Consider the following 20,793-nt stretch of genomic DNA (forward strand, 5'->3'; position numbering starts at 1 on the left):
AAAAAGTTGATCAGTCCGTCCGACTGCTCGCTGTTGAAGGAAAAAAGAAAATGCGCGAAATAGCATTTGTAAAGATGTTGACGATGCCACCTGATCTGCCGTGCGATCGGTGCAATTTGTGGTTTGGGTCAGAATTCCCAGGGAGAAATGTCAATGGCGCCGAGCTGTTCCCAGCATTCGCAGCGGTTAAGAAAGTGCCCTATCGACACTATAGTCCCGGTGACTGAGCAGCTCCCGGGGGTGGACGGACCACGCTGTGAGGCTGAGAGCATCGAGTGAGCGAGGTGTTCTGAGACCACGCACCTACCGTAGGTCACCAGGGGGTCAACTTTCAGGAGGAAGAACTTTGCAAAGAACAAAAGGAATGTGTTGCCAATGTTTGACTGGAAAGACCATGTTAGCTTTGAGCTGTAACACTTCTGCTTGAAGGAGCCAGTCTTGATTCGCTGACAATTCCTGCTCGAAACTATGGCCTTGCCTTGGACTGATCCATTTGCTGACAAGTGCTGCTTGAGAAAACAGGCATTGCAAAGTTGTTGCAATTGATGGTAGGTGAGCATAAGATCCAGAAGTGAGCATAAGATTCAGCCTGCTTCATCATTTAATATGATCATGGCTGATGAATGCAGTTTATCTTCAAACAATGGATACAGGGAGAACTAGCCATTTGGATACAGAACTGGCTCCAAGGTAGAGGACAGAGGGTGGTGGTGGAGGGTTGTTTTTCAGACTGGAGGCCTTGTGACCAGTGGAGTGCCACAAGGATCGGTGCTGGGCCCACGATTTTTCATCATTTATACAAATGATTTGGATGTGAGCATAAGAGGTACAGTTAGTAAGTTTGCAGATGACACCAAAATTAGAGGCGTAGTGGCCAGCAAAGAAGGTGACCTCGATTTACAACAGGATCTTGATCAGATGGGCCAATGGGCTGAGAAGTGGCAAGTGGAGTTTAGTTTAGATAAATGCGAGGTGGTGCATTAAGGGAAAGCACATCTTAGCAGGACTTCAACACTTTACTGGTAAGGTCCGAGGGAGTGTTGCTGAACAAAGAGACCTTGGAGTGCAGGTTCATAACTCCTTGAAAGTAGCGTCGCAGGTAGATCGGATAGTGAAGAAAATGTTTGGTATGCTTTCCTTTATTGGGCAGAATTCTGAGCACAGAAGTTGGGAGGTCCTGTTGCAGCTGTACAGAACATTGGTTAGGCCACTGTTGGAATATTGCGTGCAATTCTGGTCTCCTTCCTATCGGAAGAATGTTGTGAAACTTGAAAGCGTTCAGAAGAGATTTACAAGGATGTTGCCAGGGTTGGAGGATTTAAGCTATAGGGAGAGGTTGAATAGGCTGGGGCTGTATTCCCTGGAGTGTCGGACGCTAAGGTGTGACTTTATAGAGGTTTAGCAAATCATGAAGGGCATGGATAGGGTAAATAGACACAATCTTTTTCCTGGGGTGGGGGAGTCCAGAACTAGAGGGCATAGCTTTAAGGCGAGAGGGGAAAGATGTAAAAGAGACCTAAGGGGCAACTTTTTCTCGTGGAGGGTGGTGCGTGTGTGGAATGGGCTGCCAGAGGGAGTGGTGGAGACTAGCACAATTGCAACATTTAAAAGGCATCTGGATGGGCATGTGAATAGGAAGGGTTTGGAAGGATATGGACTGGGTGCTGCCAGGTGGGACTAGATCGGTTTGGGATATCTGGGTCGGCATGGACGAGTTGGACCGAAGGGTCTGTTTCCATGCTGTACATCTCTATGACTCTACGACTCTTCCTAAAATTTACTCAATGATCTGGCATCCACTGCACTCTGGGAGTGAATTTCATGGATTCATGACTATTTCAGAGAAATGATTTCTCCTTATCTCTGCAGAAATCTGCCCCCCAATCCTAAAACGATGACCTCTCACCTCTAGATGACCGCACACAAGAGGAAACATTCTCTCTGCATCTATGTTGTGAATCCCCTTGTACATCGTAAAAACCTCAGTTAGAATTCCTCTCATTCTTCACAGAAAGTACAGGCTGAAACTGCACAATCACTGGTCATAAGGCAAACTCCTCAACTCTGGAATCGATCGAACAAGCCTCCTCTGAACTGCCTCCGTTGTAACTCCATCCTCAGGTCAGGGGATGAAAGTTGCACACAAAATGGTGCCAGCACGGTGGCTCAGTGGTTAGCACTGCTGCCTCACAGCCCTGGTTCGATTCCAACCTTGGGCGACTGTCTGTGCGGAGTTTACACATTCTCCCCGTGTCTGGGTGGGTTTCCTGCCACAGTCAGGGTGAATTAGCCACGCTCAATTGCCCCATGGGATGTGTAGGTCAGGTGCAAGAGGCAAATATAGGGTAGGGGAATGAGTCTGGGTGGGTTACTCTTTGTAGGGTCAGAGTGAACCTGTTTGCACGCTGTTGGGATTCTATTTCTAAAACTCCACGTGCAGCCTCACTAACGTCTTGTCCCGGTGCTGCAACACTTCCCAACTTTCATTCCGTTAGCAATAAGTGCCAAAATTCCATTTGCCTTCCTAATTACTTGTTAAACTGACATAACTAGTTTGGTGGTTGAATGCTCCAAGAGTGAAAAGGCCAACTTTGTCTTATTTTCTTTCGGAAGGGCTTCCAAAAGTTGCCACGTCGCAGTTACACTAGGGAGCTGTCCATAATCAGAGCCACAGAGATATAACTGATGGAGAAATGACAAGGAGCATGGGGTGGGTTTCTCGATAGGATGAGATGGGGAAAGTTGACTGAATGCCATTTCTCATCTATATTCATCTTTAATTCCTTGTTAAGATTAGATTAACTTTCAGGAATACAGTGCACTATGATAAACATTTGAATCAAATGTTTTTTGCAAGTTAATTTCACATTTAGACCATAAGACAAAGGAACAGAAATTCGGCCAATCGGCCCATCAACTCTACTCTCCCATTCAATCATGGCCGATAGGTTTTTCAACCCCGTTTTCCTGCTTTCTCCCCATAACCTTTGATCCCCTTAGAAATCAAGAGCCAATCTATTTGTCTTAAATATACTCAATGACCTGGCTTCCACTGCCTTCTGTGGTAATGAATTCCATAGATTCACGACTCTCTCTCTCTCTCTCTAAGTCTCTCCTTATTGTTATGACGCGGGATAACCCCTCCTGCTAATTTAAGCCAGCAACACAGAAAAGATTTACCCCGTGCGGTAATCTGTTAAAATTTGAGAGGCCAAGAACTATCCCAAAGGTCACTACTTAAAGTCAAAATGAACAGCTTCATTTTTCAAAGTTTAACAGAGAATAATTAATTCACAACTATTTACAACTCCTTTCTCTCACCTATCTTTTACCTTTCCCTCTACCATACTAGTCCAATAATCCGCCCCCCCACCCCGATTATGATTTACCAAAGATTCAAATTTTGAAACTAGCCGGCTGTCGAATTTTCACAGGTCATTGATGGATAAAGGTACCTATAAGAGAGCTATTCTATGGGCAGTCTGCGTATGTTGGTGGCTTGGCAGTTCTCTTCCCCAACTGTTCAATTTTCTCCAATCTTCTACCCCAAAGTATTGGATCATTTCATTGGTTTTTAATATTGTCAATATCCTAAATTCAAACTTGATTGGAGGTTGATATTTTGGGGTATAATATGAACTGATTGGCCAAATTTGAATTTGTTTTTGTCTCCAGGCAACCCAGCCAGTGCTAGCTGTTCTGAAGCAAAACCCTGTGTGCCTCTGTGAGTCCTTGCTAGCTTTCAACTTTCTTAAAGGTACAGTACCCCTGACACTTTCATAACATTATCTCTGTTCTAAAAGGTCTTCCTTTTACTCAACGGCTGTACCCTCATGTCTTTGTTTCTCCTACTAATAAAAACATCTTTCCAACATCCACCCTGTCCAGGCCATTTTAGTATTCCATAAGTTTCAATCAGCTTCCTCTTCATCCTTCTCAATTCCGTGAAGTATAGTCCCAGATTCCTCAGACTTTCCTTATATATGTTAAGCCTTTTATTTCTCCGTGTATCCATTTGAAATGAACATTTTAAAATTAATCTATTCTTTAGATTTGGGGAAGTCAGATGTCGGAAGATGGTGGTGAGCTGCGCAGTTCCTTTGGTGATGATGTTCCCATCACGGGGAATCCGCGACTCGAACTCCCTGCCAGTAAGATCATTCAAGGATTGGACACTCTGCAGGCAGGAAGCGTGTTCCCGCTGATGGGTGAGTCCCGAACCAGAGGACACAGTTTGAAAGCAAGGGGGAGGCCATTTCGAACAGAGTTGAGGAGAACCGTCTTCACCCAGAGAGTGGTGGGTGTGTGGAATGCTGTGCCCCAGAAGGCTGTGGAGGCCAAGTCTCTGGATACTTTGAAGAAATAGATGGATAGAGCTCTTTGAGAAAATGGAATCAAGGGTTGTGGGGATAAGGCAGGAACAGGAAACTGATTGAGGATGATCAGCCATGATCATAATGAATGGTGGTGCTGACTCAAAGGGCCGAATGGCCTACTCCTGCACTTATTGTCTATTGTCAATAGAAGTAGACACTGAATTCTGGTCTCCTTCCTATCGTAAAGATGTTGTGAAACTTGAAAGGGTTCAGAAAAGATTTACAAGGATGTTGCCAGGGTTGGAGGGTTTGAGCTATAGGGAGAGGCAGGACAGGCTGGGGCTGTTTTCCCTGGAGCGTCGGAGGCTGAGGGGTGACCTTATAGAGGTTTACAAAATTATGACGGGCATGGATCGGGTAAATAGGCAAAGTCTTTTCTCCCTGGGGTGGGGGAGTCCAGAACTAGAGGGGCACAGGTTTAGGGTGAGAGGGGAAAGATATAACAAAGACCTAAGGGGCAACTTTTTCACCCAGAGGGTGGTACGTGTATGGAATGAGCTGCCAGAGGATGTGGTGGAGGCTGGTACAATTGCAACATTTAAGAGGCATTTGGATGTGTATATGAATAGGAAGGGTTTGGGGGAATATGGGCCGGGTGCTGGCAGGTGGGACTAAATTGGATTGGGATATCTGGTCGGCATGGACGGATTGGACCAGAGGATCTGTTTCCTCGCTGTCCACCTCTATGATACAGAGAAAGGTGGGTTTTGAAAAATGTCCAGTAAATAGTGTAATGAAAAGTAGGAAAATGGCAGACATTGAATTGAATTGGCTTTATTGTCACATGTGATCAAATGAGTCCAGTGAAAAGCAGAAAGTCACCTCTTACAGCGCCATCTTGGGCGCACAGTTACTTGGGTACTTCACTTATAGTTACAGTCGCAGACTGGCCCATTCCAAAGTCCAGGACTATGTGCTGATGGGCACAGTAAAGGTTGGGGCAGCTGCTGCCAAGGTGCAGATGGGAAAAGTACCTGTCGGAGATCTTCCTGCTGAAGTTAATTGGGGTCTGTTTCGTTATTGGACCCTCCTAGTGCCTCAATGCATGGAAATATAGTCCTATATGTGTAGGAGACACCTTTGGGATATTCAAATATTTGTTTTGAGAGTGTGGCGCTGGAAAAGCACATCAGGTCAGGCAGCATCCGAGGAGCAGGAGAATCGACATTTCGGGCAATACCTGATGAAGGGCTTATGCCAGAAACAGCGATTCTCCTGCTCCAGCACCCACACTCTCGACTTTGATCTCCAGCATCTGCAGTCCTCACTTTCTCCGAGTTGATCTTAACCTACTGCGAATCCTCTTGCAAGGGTGCCTACCTTGAAGAAGTTCTTCTCTTCTCTCTACAAGGAAGTCTGTCTCTCACTGCACCCCTCCCCAGGTCATCCCCTCTGCCCTGACAGTGCGTCTCCTGTGCTGCTGTAACGTGTGTGCCTCACTCTGTCTCAGCACCCTATGATCTGCCTGTACTGCTCGCAAACCAAGCTTCTCACTGTCGTTCAGGACAAGTGACTGCAATACATCAAATCAAGTTCATGCCCCCACTATCTCCACACCCATTTCCTTTAAAACTCTTGAATATAGACCATCAGGCCCAAGTGACCTCTCTGCCTTTAGTCCCATTCGTTTGTCAAATCCCTCATGATAGAGACCGTGACGAGATCTTTCCTCCCATGAGCACCTTGCTTCTCATAGAACATAGAACATAGAAAAGTACAGCACAGAACAGGCCCTTTAGCCCACGATGATTTAATCCTAATGTAAAATATCGTCACTTAACCTCCACACCCCTCAACTCCCTGCTATCCATGTGCAGGTCCAGCAGTCGCTTAAACGTCCCCAGTGACTCTGCTTGCACCACCACAGCTGGCAACACATTCCATGCATTCACAACTCTCTGTGTAAAGAACCTACCTCTGACATCTCCTCTATACCTTCCTCCTAATATCTTCAAACTATGACCCCTCGTGCCAGTCAATCCTGCCCTGGGGAAAAGTCTCTGGCTGTTGACTCTATCTATTCCTCTCATTATTTTGTCCGCATCGATCCGGTCTCCTCTCTTCCTCCTTCTCTACAGAGAGAAAAGTCCGAGCTTATTCAACCTCTCTTCATAAGACAAGCCCTCCAGCATCCTGGTAAACCTTCTTTGCACCCTCTCCAAAGCCTCTGTATCTTTCCTATAGTCGGGCGACCAGAACCGGACACAATGTTCCAAGTGTGGTCTCACCAGGGACTTGTAGAGCTGCAGCAAAACCTCACAGCTCTAAAACTCGATCCCCCTGTCAATGAAAGCCAAAACAGCAGATGCTCTCTTAACAACCCTATCCACTTGGGTGTGTTGAGACGGAAACCGAATGGTCTCGTCTCCACGTGTTCGTTGGAAGGAGAGATCAAACCGGCTAGAGTTTGGAGCAAAAACACCGTTTATTACAGAATCAAGACTGGCAAACTATACAACGAATTCAAAAGCATGCAAATTCGTTGGAGAAGGCGTTCTGTCTTTCCCTTCGGATCTGGTGCAGTTATACTTCTCGCTTCCTCAAGTTCCCGGTCAGTTTTCCCTCGTTCGGTTCTCTCATTGGTCGGTTCACCTGTCTGTGAAGGGATTAGTGTCTCTATTGGCTGCCCCGAGATACCTGTCCAGCTCCTGCTGTGCTGAACAATGGGTAGACATCCTGGGTTCAGCAGTTTCCGATCTTGTAAATTAAAAGTTTATTGTTTGGAAGGGTTTCCTCATTGCCATGCGTCTGGCTGTCTGGGCGCTCACAATAGTTCTCCATAGTTGAATATACAGGTATTATCATTTAACATAGGACCCGAATGAGTTTGACGTCAGCGGAGGCATTAGCAAGTACTTTATCAATCAAGTGTAGTATCGGTGCGATTTACACTATCCGATAGTTACCGGTTTCCTTTATTAACAATGAGATTGTAACAGGATGATCTGAAACTGACGGACATGTTCTAATCCCCAAGGAATGTGGCCTGCAGTGGCTGGGTTTACTTTACATGGCTGTGTTTTAGCTGGTACCTGACAGTGTCTGTTTTAATAATGGTGCTCCCCTCCCTAGCCCCAATGTAGGTACCCCGATAGCAGATTATCCCCAACAGGTGGCAACTTTGAGGGATCTATGTACTTGAACACCAAGATCCCTCTGTTCCTCCATACTGCCAAGAATCCTGTCTTTAATCCTGTATTCAGCATTCAAGTCTTCATCTTTGAGATGTTTATAGTGCCCTTCACTGGGAAGGACAATGCAAAATACTGGTTGACGTTATCTACCCTTTCCTTGTTCCACTTTACTAACTCCCCAGTTGCATCTCCCAAGGGTTCCATACTTGATTGACCTTCTCTCTTTCTAGTTATGTATCAACTAGGTCGGACCCTCTACCTGTCTTCACCTATCCCCACTTCACCACTCTGTCCCCATTTATCTGCAGCTTCCCCCCAACACTCACACCCGGTCCGAAAAGAGGGTTACCCCCGAAATGTTGACTTTTCCACCTCCTGATGCTGCCTGGCTTGCTGTGTTCTTCCAGCTTCCTGCGTGTCGTCTGCCCTGTACCGTTGCAGCAAGCCATCCGTGCCTCTTTGTTTGCTGAACTAAGAGACTCTTTGTTTGCTGAACTTGTAACACAGCACAATCTACAGGCGTCCACTGGCGCTGAAGCTCAGTCAGCAGATGAGGAGCGCACATCAAATGCGCACTCTGACATGGACCTATGGGCGTGTCTTTGAAGTCCTTTCCACACAGGGAACACTGGGTGGCCTGAGCGTGGGCGAATGAAGTGGGACAGGGGTCCGAAAGCCTCTGGCGCTTCCAGAGAACAGTGAATCACTTTGCGAAAGCGTGACATTTTCAATTTTCGTCGTGTAAAAGTCAAGAGGAGTGTCAGGTATGCAAAGGCAGGCCAGGAGGACAGGAGCAAGTGTCCATCTGGGAGATGATGTTGTCACGATTTCTTCAAAGCGCGGCGATGCGTGCAACCCGCCATCAATTGTTTTCCACTCGACGGTGATAAAACCGACTCTCCATGCAGATGCAGGAAAATAAACAATCGTTTGACCCGATTTCCTGGGTCCCCTTGCCAGTTTGTCACGTTATCGAGTGTAGAAATCTAACAGCTTCTGTGGAAACAGGCCTTTCGACCCAACTTGTCCATTCCACCCAGTTTTCACAATTAATCCAGTCCCATCTGCCTGCATTTGGTTCATATTCCTCCATATCTGTCCCATCCATGGACCTGTCTGAATGTTTTTTACATGACAAAATTGTACTCGCCTCTACCACTGCCTCTGGCAGCCTCTTCTGGTCACTCACACATTCTGTGTGAAAAAATTGCCCCTCGGGACCCTTTTGCATCCTCTCTCACCTTAAACCTAACCCCTCTAGTTTCAGAATCCCCTACCATGTCCGTAATCAACTTTATCAATGCCTCTCATGATTTTCTCTATCGAGTTCTTTGAGGAAGATACCAAGTTGCTAGATGAAGGAAGGGCTGTTGATGTCATATATATGGACTTTAGGAGGGCATTTGATCCGGTTCCCCATGGCAGAGTTGTGGAGAAAGTGGAGTCACATGGTGTGCAGGGTGTTCTAGCTCGGTGGATAAAGAACTGGTTGAACAACAGGAGACAGAGAATAGTAGTTGAAGGGAGTTTCTCGAAATGGAGAAAGGTGACCAGTGGGTGTTCCACAGGGGTCAGTGCTGGGGCCACTGTTGTTTGTAATATCCACAAATGATCTGGAAGAGGGCACTGTCGGTGAGATCAGCAAGTTTGCAGATGACACGAAGATTGGTGGAGTAGCTGAAAGCATAAGGGACTGTCAGAGAATACAGGAGGATATAGATAGACTGGAGAGTTGGGCGGAAGAGTGGCAGATGGCTTTCAATCCAGACAAATGTGAGGTGATGCATTTTGGCAAGTCTAATTCTAGAGCGAATTATACAATGAATGGAAAAACCTTGGGAAAAGTTGATGGGCAGAGAGATCTGGGAGTGCAGGACCATTGTACCCTGAAGGTTGCTGCACAGGTGGATAGAGTGGTCAAGAAGGCATATGGGATACTTACCTTCATTGGACGGGGTATTGAGTATAAGAGCTGGCAAGTCATGTTAACATTGTACAAGACATTGGTTCGGCTGCATTTAGTATACAGTGTACAGTTCTGGGCGCCACATTACCAAAAGGATGTGGACACTTTGGAGAGGGTACAGAGACGGTTTACGAGGATGTTGCCTGGGATGGAAGGTGCGAGCTATGAAGAGAGGTTGAGTAGGTTAAGTTTGTTTTCATTAGAAAAAAGGAGATTGTGGGGGGACCTGATTGAGGTTTACAACATCATGAAGGGTATAGACAGGGTGGATAGAGACAAACTTTTTCCCAGGGTGAAGGATTCAGTAACGAGAGGTCACGCTTTCAAGGTGAGAGGTGGAAAGTTTAAGGGGGATACACTTGGTAAGTACTTCATACAGAGGGTGGTGGGCGTCTGGAACATTTTGCCAGCAGAGGTGGTAGAGGCAGGCACAGTACATTCATTTCAGATCCGTCTGGATAAATGCATGTGTCATTGGGGAGCAGAGGGATACAAATGCTTAGGAATTGACCAACAGGTTTGGACAGTACATTTGGGAGAGGCTCAGGCTTGGAGGGCCGAAGGGCCCGTTCCTGGGCTGTAAATTTTCTTTGTTCTTTTGTTCGAAAAGATCACCCCTCAGTGTCCTATGCTCCAGGGAAAAAAAAGCTCCAGCTTATCCCAACCTGTCCTTGGAAGTCCAAGTATCATCCAAGTAAATCTTTTCTGCACTCTTCCTATAATAGGTGACCAAACTGCAAGCAGTCCTCCAAATGTGGACATACCAAAGTATAGTGTGGCTGCAATAAGACATCCTGACTCTGATACTCAATGCTCTTACTGATGAAAGCAATCATGTCGAAAGCCTCCTTCACCACCCTGTCTCTCTCTGAGTCTGTTTTCAAGGAGCTATGAACTTGTACCTCTCTTTGTTCTCTAATACTCCCCAGGGCCCTCCCACTGACTGTGTAAGTCCTGCCCTGGTTGGACCCACCAACAACAAACAGATCAGCAGGATTTTCATGTTGAAGAGGTTGACTGGGATAAAATTCAAAATCAAAACAAATAAAAAACCAATAGGAAATAGACGACGTGAATTACAATGATTCATTGCAACAGTTCATGCTGCCTGAGTTCTGGGTCGTCTTAATCATTTTAAACAATTCTACCTTGAGACTATAATGTGTGTGACTGTACACTTCCTCCCTGCAGTTAGACATACATTTGACGTTCATATACAGGGTATGGATGTAGACAGTGCAGTTGCAGTAGGTGTTTCTGTGGGTCATGTTCTTTCTCTCCCAGTCGCTGTCATTTTGGAGAGGCACAATTTCTGGATTTTTTTTATATTCCCTACAGTGTGGAAACTGCCCCTTAGGCCCACACCAACCCTCCAAAGAGTAACCCACCCAGACCCATTTCCCTCTGACTAACACTATGGGCAATTTCGCATGGCCAATCCACCCTAACCTGCACATCTTTGGACTGCGGGAGGAAACCGGAGCACCCGGACAAAGCCCACACAGACACGGGGAGAATGTGCAAACTCCACACAGACAGTCACCCGAGGCTGGAATCAAACCTGGGACCCTGGTGCTGTGAGACAGCAATGCTGACCACTGAGTCACATGTCACTGATCAGAGGAGCAGACCTTTCAGTCCATGCTGAACATAATCCCAAACTAAACTAGACCGATCTGCCTGCTCCTGACCAATATTCCTTGAAACATTTCATGTTCACATATTTACCAAAGTGTCTTTTAAACGAAACAGTGTCCATATCCACCATATGACTTCCTCTGGCAATTCATCCCACACACGAACCACCGTCTGTGGAGAAAAAGTTGTCCCTACGTCTTTTCTCAATCTCTCTCCTCTCACCTTAAAATATGCCCCTCGCCTTGATATCCCCCAACCTCGGGAAAATACACCTACCATTACTCTATTTATACCTCACATGATTTTATACACCTCTATCAGGACACGTCTCAACCTCCAACACTCCATTGAGACAAGTCCCAGACTACCCAGCCTTTATTTATAATTCAGTACCCAGTTCATTCCTGGTAAATCTCTCCATTAATAATAGTCGATAGGGTGGTGCTGGAAAAGCACAGCAAGTCAGGCAGCATCTGAGGAGCAGGAGAGTCGACGTTTCAGGCTTAAGCCCTTCATCAGGAATTGCCCGAAACGTCGATTCTCCTGCTCCTCGGATGCTGCCTGACCTGCTGTGCTTTTCCAGCACCACACTCTCGATGCTGATCTCCAGCATCTGCCGTCCTCCCTCTCTCCACGTCGGTCACCTGGCCCTGATGGCTTACATCCCAGGATCCTACAAGAGGAATTAGTGCAATTTTCCAAAACTCCTTCGATTCTGGAGGATTGGAAAGCTGCGACGGTGAACATCCCTTTCAGAAAGGAAGGAAATCGACCAATTAGCTGAGCATGTATTGGAAAATCTTGAGAATCCGTTATTAAGGAGGCAGTAGCAGGACATTTGGAAAATCATAATCTCATGAGGCAGAGTCACCCGGGCTTCATGACAGGGAAATGATGTCTGACTAATTTATGAAAGTTTTTCCAAAAAGTCTTGACCAGAGTAGACAGAGGGGAACCAGTAGATGTGCTGTCTTTGGATTTCCAGACAAAGCAGCTCACAAAAGGCTATGTCCTAAGAGCCCTGGGTGTTGGAGGGAGTATTTGGCATGGATGAAGAATGGGCTAATGGGCAAGAGAGAGACAAGCAATTTACAGAGAGATATTGATAGGTTAAGTCAGTGGGCAAATGGAATACAATGTGGGAAAATGCAAAGTTATTCATTTTTGGAACGAGGAGCCAAAGAACAGAGTATTACTTCAAAGTGGGAAAGCACAACACAGAGTGACCTGACTCATGCACTAAACATGAAAAGTGAGCACATAGGCACAGCAGGTCATGAGGAAGGCTCATGAAACGTGGGCCCTTATTTCAAGGGGGTTGGAGTATAAGAGTAGGGAGGTCTAAGTGCTGGTGAGAACACATCTGGAGCACTGAGAGCAGTTTTGGTCCCTTCATTTCAGGAGTGATTTCATTGGAGGTAGTTCGTAGCAGCTTCACTGGCATAATCCCCACGAGGGAGGGATTATCTCATGAACAAAGTGGAAACAGGTTGGGACTCTCCTCCCTGAAGTTTCGAATAATGAGAGGTGATCTCATTGACACATGATGGATTTTTTGAGGGGCTTGACAGGGTCAACGCTGAGGGGATGTTTCCGCTCACGGGAGAGTGTCGGACCAGAGGGAATAGTCTCAGAATAGCGGTGTGCCAGTTTACGAGTGAACTGAGGAGGAATTTCTTCTCCCAGAGAGTTGAGAGTCTTTGGAACGCCTGGCCACAGACAGCTGTGGGGACAGAGATCTTTTGTCTAATCAAGGCTGAGATAATCAAACGATCAGGAGAGGAATCAAGAGTTATGGAGAAAATACGGGAGAGTGGCTTTTAGGAATGTTGGATGAGCTCAGGTCCCATTGAATGGCCCCCTCCTGTTCCTATTTCTTCAGGTTTTATGGATCACTGACCTGAAGATTTGAAGGTGTTTGCTGCAGTACTCGCACTGACCAGGGGATGGCGGTGGTATGGTTCTGTCGTACCCCTTCACTGACTGGGGTAAAGTTACACTCTCAAAAAGGTTCTGGGATTTACACGTGGAAGAACTGATACCAACATGGTCATTCGAAAAATGAGAGGTTTAACAAACAATCCAGGCCTCCGTGTCTTACGATGAAGGGGCAGTACTCTGAAAACCCGTGCTTCCAAACAAACCTGCTGGACTCTAACCTGGCGTTGTGTGATTTTTAACTCTGTAGGAACTAGATTGCATTCTCCACAGGGTGACGTTTGAGACGCTTGCGCATCTAGTTTTCAAGTCCAGGATTCCAGACCGTTTTAACCATTAGATTACTTACACCATCTTTAGATTATTAGATTAGATTAGATTACTTACAGTGTGGAAACAGGCCCTTCGGCCCAACAAGTCCACACCGACCCGCTGAAGCGCAACCCACCCATACCCCTACATTTACCCCTTACCTAACACTACGGGCAATTTAGCATGGCCAATTCACCTGACCTGCACATCTTTGGACTGTGGGAGGAAACCGGAGCACCCGGAGGAAACCCACGCAGACACGGGGAGAATGTGCAAACTCCACACAGTTAGTAGCCTGAGGTGGGAATTGAACCCGGGTCTCTGGCGCTGTGAGGCAGCAGTGCTAACCCCTGTGCCGCCCACAATTGGTCAACCTGCTCGATAACCTTCAATCAGTTGTTCACAAGTACCCCAAAGTCCCTCTGCCCTTGCACCCCCTTTGGAATGGCACTCTTTATGCTGCCCCCCCGGCTCTTCTGACAAAAAAAGTCACTTCACGGGTTTCTCGATTAAACTGCATCTTTTGTGTTTCACCCAGCCTCTTTGTGTCGTCTTCAGCTTTACCAATAACCTCCCACAGTACTTGCTCACTCTTCCCACTGTAAAATAGTGCCCCGACACCACCCAGTCTCAATCGTTAAGAGACCAAGAGAAGCATGGGCCTGCTTCTAACCCTTCAGGATTTCCACTTTATACCTTTCCCTCTCCCTCTCTCTCTCTGCTCCGGTCTCTCAGCCAATTTCCGACCCAGTGCTGATCTTATCTGTTCAATCCCACCAGCTCTGATTGTGCCAGTATCATGGAGTGGGGGGGTCTGATCCGTTCTGAGGGAGAGACAGTGTTGGGCCCATTGTTGACAAAGCTCCTGAAGTCTAGTTGCCTGCACTGTGCTGTATCGACTTTGAGGCCCCAGGGTGAAATGGTTTGTGCACAGCCCCGCAGTCGGATCCAACCAGTCTCCTGACAAAGGGATATGGAGCTGGATTGAACCAATGGCACATATTAATCTCATTGCATAGCAGAACGGGCTCCAGGGGTTGAATGGCTTCCTCCAACTCCAGATTCAAACATTTTACAACCACTCAGCAAATGCAGTCAACCCAAAAAGACTTTTCCTTCTTCAAGGTTGGCATTTCACTTTACCTACCTGTGCCCTTGAAGCTATATTAGAGTTACAGAGGTTTGCAGATGGAAACAGGCCCTTCAGTCTAACTCGTCCTTGTCGACAAGATATCCCAATCTGGCCTAGTCCCGTTTGCCAGCACTTGGCCCATATCCCTCTAAACCCTTCCTGTTCATATACCCATCCAAATGCCTCTTAAATGTTGCAATTGTACCAGCCTCCACCCCTTCCTCTGGCAGCTCATTCCATACATGTACCACCCTCTGTGTGAAAAAGTTGCTTCTTCGGTCACAGATTCCTAGAGATGCACAGCACAGAAACAGACCCTTCGGACCAACCCGTCCATGCCAACCAAATATCCCAACCCAATCTAGTCCCACCTGCCAGCACCCGGCCCATATCCCTCCAAACCCTTCCTGTTCATATACCCATCCAAATGCCTCCTAAATGCCGCAATTTTACCAGCTCCCTCCACTTCCTCTGGCAGCTCATTCCATACACGTACCATCCTCTGCATGAAAACATTGCCCCTCAGCTGTCCTTTATATCTTTCCCCTCTCACCTTAAACCTGTGCCCTCTCGTTCTGGAATCCCCTACCCCAGGGAAAAGACTTTGCCTATTGATCATATCCATGCCCCTCATGATTTTGTAAACCTCTATAAGGTCACCCCTCAGCCTCCGACGCGCCACGGGAAACAGCCCCAGCCTGTTCAGCCTCTCCCTGTAGCTCAAACCCTCCAACCCTGGCAACATCCTTGTCAATGTTTTTTTTTCACACCCTTTCAAGTTTGACAACAGCTTCTGTCTTGCAGGGAGACCGGAATTGAACACAGTTTTCCACAAGTCGACATGATGAAGTCTTGGATGCTTGGGAATTGAGCACGGTTCTCCATCTTTGTAAAGAAATGTGGCTTCGGAGTGTCGTGACAGGACACACAGTCCAGAGGGAGAGTTCAAAGATAGCACAGAATTCAATGAGGTATGGTCTGAATCTATCACCCTGAAGTGCAGTCTAAGATTGACATTAACGTCTGAGATTATTTTCAGATTAGAATGCGTCACAGGACTGACCCATTTCAATGTGGGTAAAACCTTCGAGTTGCTGTTTTCTTGGGACGAAGGAGTCCCTGTTCATCACAGTTTCACCAGGCTATGGTGATAATAAATGATTGATTGATTTATTGTTGTCGTCTGCGTGCCAGACCAGAACAGAGTGCATGAACACCTTGTTACAGTCACAGAGAGAGGAGACAGAGTCCCATTTGCCAGCACCCTGCGCATACCCCTCCAAACCCTTCCTATTCATATACCCATCCAGATGCCTCTTAACTGTTGCAATTGTACCAGCCTCTTAACTGTTGCAATTGTACCTGCCTCCACCACATCCTCTGGCAGCTCATTCCATACACACACCACCCTCTGTGTGAGAAAGTTGCCCCTCAGGTCTCTTTTATATCTTTCCCCTCTCACCCTAAACCCATGACCCTCTAGTTCGGGACTCCCCGACCCCAGGGAAAAGACATTGCCGATTTACCCTATCCATGCCCCTCATAATTTTGTAAACCTCTGTAAGGTCAGCCCTCAGCCTCTGACGCTCCAGGGAAAACAGCCCCAGCCTGTTCAGCCTCTCCCTGTAGCTCAAACCCTCCAACCCTGGCAACATCCTTGCAAATTTTTTCTGAACCCTTCCGAGTTTCACAACATCTTTCCGATAGGAAGGAGACCAGAATTGCACGTATTATTCCAACAGTGGCCTAACCAATGTCCTGTACAGCCGCAACATGACCTCCCAACTCCTGTACTCAATACTCTGACCAAGAAGGGGAAGCATACCAAACACCACCTTCACTATCCTGTCTACCTGCGACTCCACTTTCAAGGAGCTATGAACCTGCACTCCAAGGTCTCTTTGTTCAGCAAAACTCCCCAGGACCTTACCACGAAGTGGATAAGTCCTGCTGAGATTTGCTTTCCCAAAATGCAGCACCTCGCATTTCTCTGAATTAAACTCCATCTGCCATTTTGAAGGCTTCCATTGGATCGGACCATCATTGTTGGTGCTGTGCAGGACTGCGCCTGGTCTGTATCAGGGCTGCTGGACACTTGTGAGATTCAAAGCGCCATGTGCGCGCACAGTGGGCACTGTGCACCTCCTCGGAATGGACTCACCTTCTGCCTTTCCAACAACAGCCGAGAGAATGACTGTGGCCTCTGAACCCCCAGCAGAATGCGACTCACGAACCTAAACCTTGGCAGGTTTCACGCGTGATGGCCACATCGACACCCCAGGATAAGGTAGCTCTCTGTTAAAAAAAAATTCCGGAAACAAGTGTTCCGGAAATCTGTTCTCGGTTAATGGGGCTGCATTTATTGCCTATTCCGAGTTGCCCTGACGAGATGGTGTTGGAGAATGAATTCCGGCACTCAGTGGCGAAAGGACGAGGAAATAGTCCCATCCACCCGGGCATTCCAAGAGCAATTAGAGTCCTCGAGTCATACAGCACGGAAACAGGTCTTTTAGTCCAACTCGTTCACGCCAACCAGATATCCCAATCTGACCTCGTCCCATTTGGCCAGCACCCGGCCCATATCCCCCTAAACCCTTCTTATTCATACACCCATCCAGATGCCTTTTACACTTTGCAACTGTCCCAACCTCCACCATTTCCTCTGGCAGCTCGTTTCATACATGTACCACCCTCTGCGTGATAAAGTTACCTCTCTCGTCCTATTTAAATCTTTCCCCTCTCACCTGAAACCTATACCCTCTACCTTTGGCATTGGAGAAATGTTCTGGCTATTCACCCCATCCGTGCCCTTCATGATTTGATAAACCTCTATAAAGCCCCCCCTCAGCCTCCGACACTCCAGGGCAAACAGCCCCACCCTCTCCCTCTAACTCAAACCTCCCCCCCAATCCACCCCAGCAACATTCTTTTAAAACATTTTACATCCTTTCAAGTTTAACTGCATTCTTCGAATTTAAGACCAAAATTAGACACAGTATTCCAAAAGCTGCACTATGACACCAGTTCCTGGACTCAAATGGACAGGTTGCTTCATGAGATTAATATGCATAAGATCCTGAGGGGACTTGACTCGGTGTGGGAAGGTTGTTTATCTCTGTTTCTCTCTGCGCAGAGGCTGCCAGACCTGCTGAGTTTCTCCAGCAATGCTAGTATGATTTGATTGGAATGTTGTTCGAATAGCCCCTTTTCAACGGTGGGGTCGGGAGGGGTCGGGGTGGCGTTTGCATCCACGCCCACCCAAGAGGTCCTTTGATTCAACATCCCCTCCAAAGCAAAACACACGGCACCCCAGACAGTGCAGCACAGCCTCTGGATTGCACCCACTCTGTCAGCCTCAGTGTGTCTGCAGCAGTGGGGACTTGAACCCTTGACCTCCCGACTTGGACAATGCACAGGGGGAGGGGGGTGGGCGCGACAGAGGAAAACCCAGTTGATTCAGGGGGCCACCAAAAAAAGCTGTCCTGGAAGACGAGGCGCCCAAACATCTCACAGACGCAACGGGGAGGTGCAGTCGCTCTGCGCCCAGGAGAGACCTGATCCAAAGGTGAAGATTCTCAGCTGGAGGAAGGCCGATTTTGACAGGATTAGGCAAGAACTTTCAGACATTGACTGGGGCAGGCTCTGAGCGGGTCAGTGGGGTGGCTGGAAAATGGGAGGCTTTATCAAAATGAGACTCTAGTTCCTGTTCGGATGAAGAGCAAGGCTAGTGGGTGTAGGGCGCACTGGATGACTGGAAAAATTGAGGGCTCTGGTCAAGGGGAAGAAGGAAGCTGGTATGTCAGGTGTAGACAGCTGGGATCGAGTGAATCCCTGCAAGAGTGTAAGGCCAGTCGGGGCATACTCAAGAGGGAAATCAAGAGGGCAAAACGATTCGTGAGGTGGCTGGTCAGAGGAATGATGAGAGTGGGCGCAAAGCCACTCAGAAAGCATAAAGTTAACGTGGAGAAGGGACAGAGGGAGGGACGGTGTGATCAATAAACCGAACCAGGGCAGGGCTGAGACCAAACAACAAATGATGAGTGAAAGTGTCACCCCAGCAAGGATTGAGGGAGTGTTTCCACGGCATCAGCGGACTCCAATCCAGGCGGGATGCAGCTCTTTTGGACCAGGAGCCGTTTTGTGACTGAGCAGCATTGCAACGGGGTTATTCCGAACGAAAAGCAACCTGCCGACCGATCTTAGACCCTGGAGCCCGAGAAAGAGGCGCATCGATTCTCTGTGTCTCGAGTGACTGATTCCAGGTGGATTGGACGAAAACCAGCAGTGACGATCTGCTCATCTGTTGTGCTTTCTTATGAGCAGAGCTTTGAAGAAGAGGTGGGGTCTTGGGCAACACGCGAGTGCAGAGACGACTGAAAGCCTGAAGTTGGACAGACGTTAACAGCAAGATGGTGGGGTGGCATGGTGGCTCAGTGGTTAGCGCTGCTGCCTCACAGCACTAGGGACCCGGGTTTGATTACCCAGCCTCGGGTGACTGTCTGTGTGGAGTTTGCACATTCTCCCCGTGTCTGTGTGGGTTTCCTCCGGGTGCTCCGGTTTCCTCCCATTGTCCTCCATCGTGTTAGGTGCATGAGTCAGGGGTAAATATCGAGAAGGGGAATGGATCTGGGTGGGTTACTCTTCGGGGAGTCAGTGTGGACTTGTTGGGCTGAAGGGCCTGTTTCCAGACTGAAGGGAACCTAATCTAATCTAAAAAGACACGCAAGTGCTTGAGGTGCTGGTGTGGAGGTAAGGACTGAGCGTAGAGTCCCACTGCAGTCTGAGACAATTGTCTCCCACTTGAGCTGAGGGAATGGGGTCTGTTCAGACATTTTCAGCGATTGTACAGTGTTTGTTCAAGTGCGCCAACAAGGGGCATTCACAGTCTGACTTTCACTTTGTTTTAAAAGGAGTAATTTCAGGAGTTGATGACGAAATGGCAGAGGGTATGTGAAGCAGTACAACACAGGCTTGCCTTGTTTGTGCTTGAACAGGCAGTGGAACAGTTCAGCACTGTCAGCTCCTTGGCCTTCAGTCCCTGGCACAGGACCACACTTAGCGAAACAATTGCTCTTATTGAGAGCCTGACATCAGCATAAAAGCTCCCATCGCTTCACTCCCCTGGCTTTTGGATCGGTGAGCCCAAGCTCGGAGCGATGTGAAAGTCTTAACGTTTGCCAGCGAGGCGTTGACATTCAAGAGGACCTCTGCGACTGAATGTTAAGTGGCTCGCAGTCAGCAAAGACACCCACCTCCCTCGAAGACTGCAAAGGGTCCGAAACTGAATCCATACCCAAAGCTCGGGCTGCAGTCTTCAGTGGCGCAGCGGCTTCACAGGATGAGCGTGCCTCAGAGGAGTATTTCCAAGCGATGGGTGCTGGTTGTGACTTTCTTGCTTTGGATCCTCGGCCCGTCACTCTCGGTGGGAGCAAAGAAGTGGCCCAAAGATCCCAAGTGTCCTCCGTCCTGCTCCTGCACCAAAGACAGCGCTTTTTGCGTGGCGTCGAAATCCATCCCACAAACATTCGCGGGGAACCTGCTTTCCTTGTAAGTAAGCCAGCTCGGAGGGTGGGAACAAGTTGTGTGGGGGGTGGGGGCCAAAGAGATGGGATGCCACTGTTGGGATGTTGCGTGCAATTCTGGTCTCCTTCCTATCGGAAAGGTGTTGTGAAACTTGAAAGGGTTCAGAAATGATTTACAAGGATGTTGCCAGCGTTGGAGGATTTCAGCTACAGGGAGAGGCTGAACAGGCTGGAGCTGTTTTCCCTGGAGCGTCGGAGGCTGAGGGGTGACCTTATAGAGGTTTATAAAATTATGAGGGGCATGGATAGGCAAGGTCTTTTCCCTGGGGTGGGGGAGTCCAGAACTAGAGGGGCATAGGTTTAGGGTGAGAGGGGAAAGATATAAAAGAGACCTGAGGGGCAACTTTTTCACACAGAGGGTGGTACGTGTATGGAATGAGCTGCCAGAGGATGTGGTGGAGGGTGGTACAATTGCAACATTTAAGAGGCATTTGGATGGGGAGATGAACAGGAAAGGTTTGGAGGGACATGGGCCGGGTGTTGGCTGCTGGGACGAGATTGGGTTGGGATGTCTGGTCAGCATGGACGGGTTGGACCGAAGGGTCTGTGTCCATGCTGTACATCTCCATGACTGGATAATCCAGTGGCCTTACTCAGGCTGTGATTTCAGCAGAAGAATGGTGACTGGAATGAAGCATTTGCGTTTGCTGTCGAGTTTTGTGTCTTTTGTGAAGGGACTGCAAGGGCTGGTACTCAAATCAACATGTCTCATGTG

General features: G+C 47.9%; 1 protein-coding gene across 2 annotated transcripts in view; it reads left to right on the top strand.

Moving 5' to 3' along the window:
* The first annotated feature begins 268 nt into the window (after positions 1-268).
* lgi3 (leucine-rich repeat LGI family, member 3) overlaps positions 269-20,793 on the top strand; it is a 44,197-nt gene continuing 23,672 nt past the window's right edge. Inside the window, exons 1-4 of one of the 2 annotated variants that reach the window (XM_060856609.1) lie at positions 269-548; positions 3,676-3,757; positions 4,052-4,208; positions 15,301-15,467. In XM_060856609.1, the coding sequence (XP_060712592.1) occupies positions 15,394-15,467 (74 nt within the window). In that variant the 5' untranslated portion in view covers positions 269-548; positions 3,676-3,757; positions 4,052-4,208; positions 15,301-15,393. Of the gene's footprint in view, positions 549-3,675; positions 3,758-4,051; positions 4,209-15,300; positions 15,468-19,781; positions 20,044-20,793 lie in introns of those variants that run through there. The other variant, XM_060856610.1, reaches the window with a different exon arrangement.

The sequence above is a fragment of the Hemiscyllium ocellatum genome, chromosome 48, assembly GCF_020745735.1.
Source record: "Hemiscyllium ocellatum isolate sHemOce1 chromosome 48, sHemOce1.pat.X.cur, whole genome shotgun sequence".
NCBI classification, from domain to species: Eukaryota; Metazoa; Chordata; class Chondrichthyes; order Orectolobiformes; family Hemiscylliidae; genus Hemiscyllium; species Hemiscyllium ocellatum.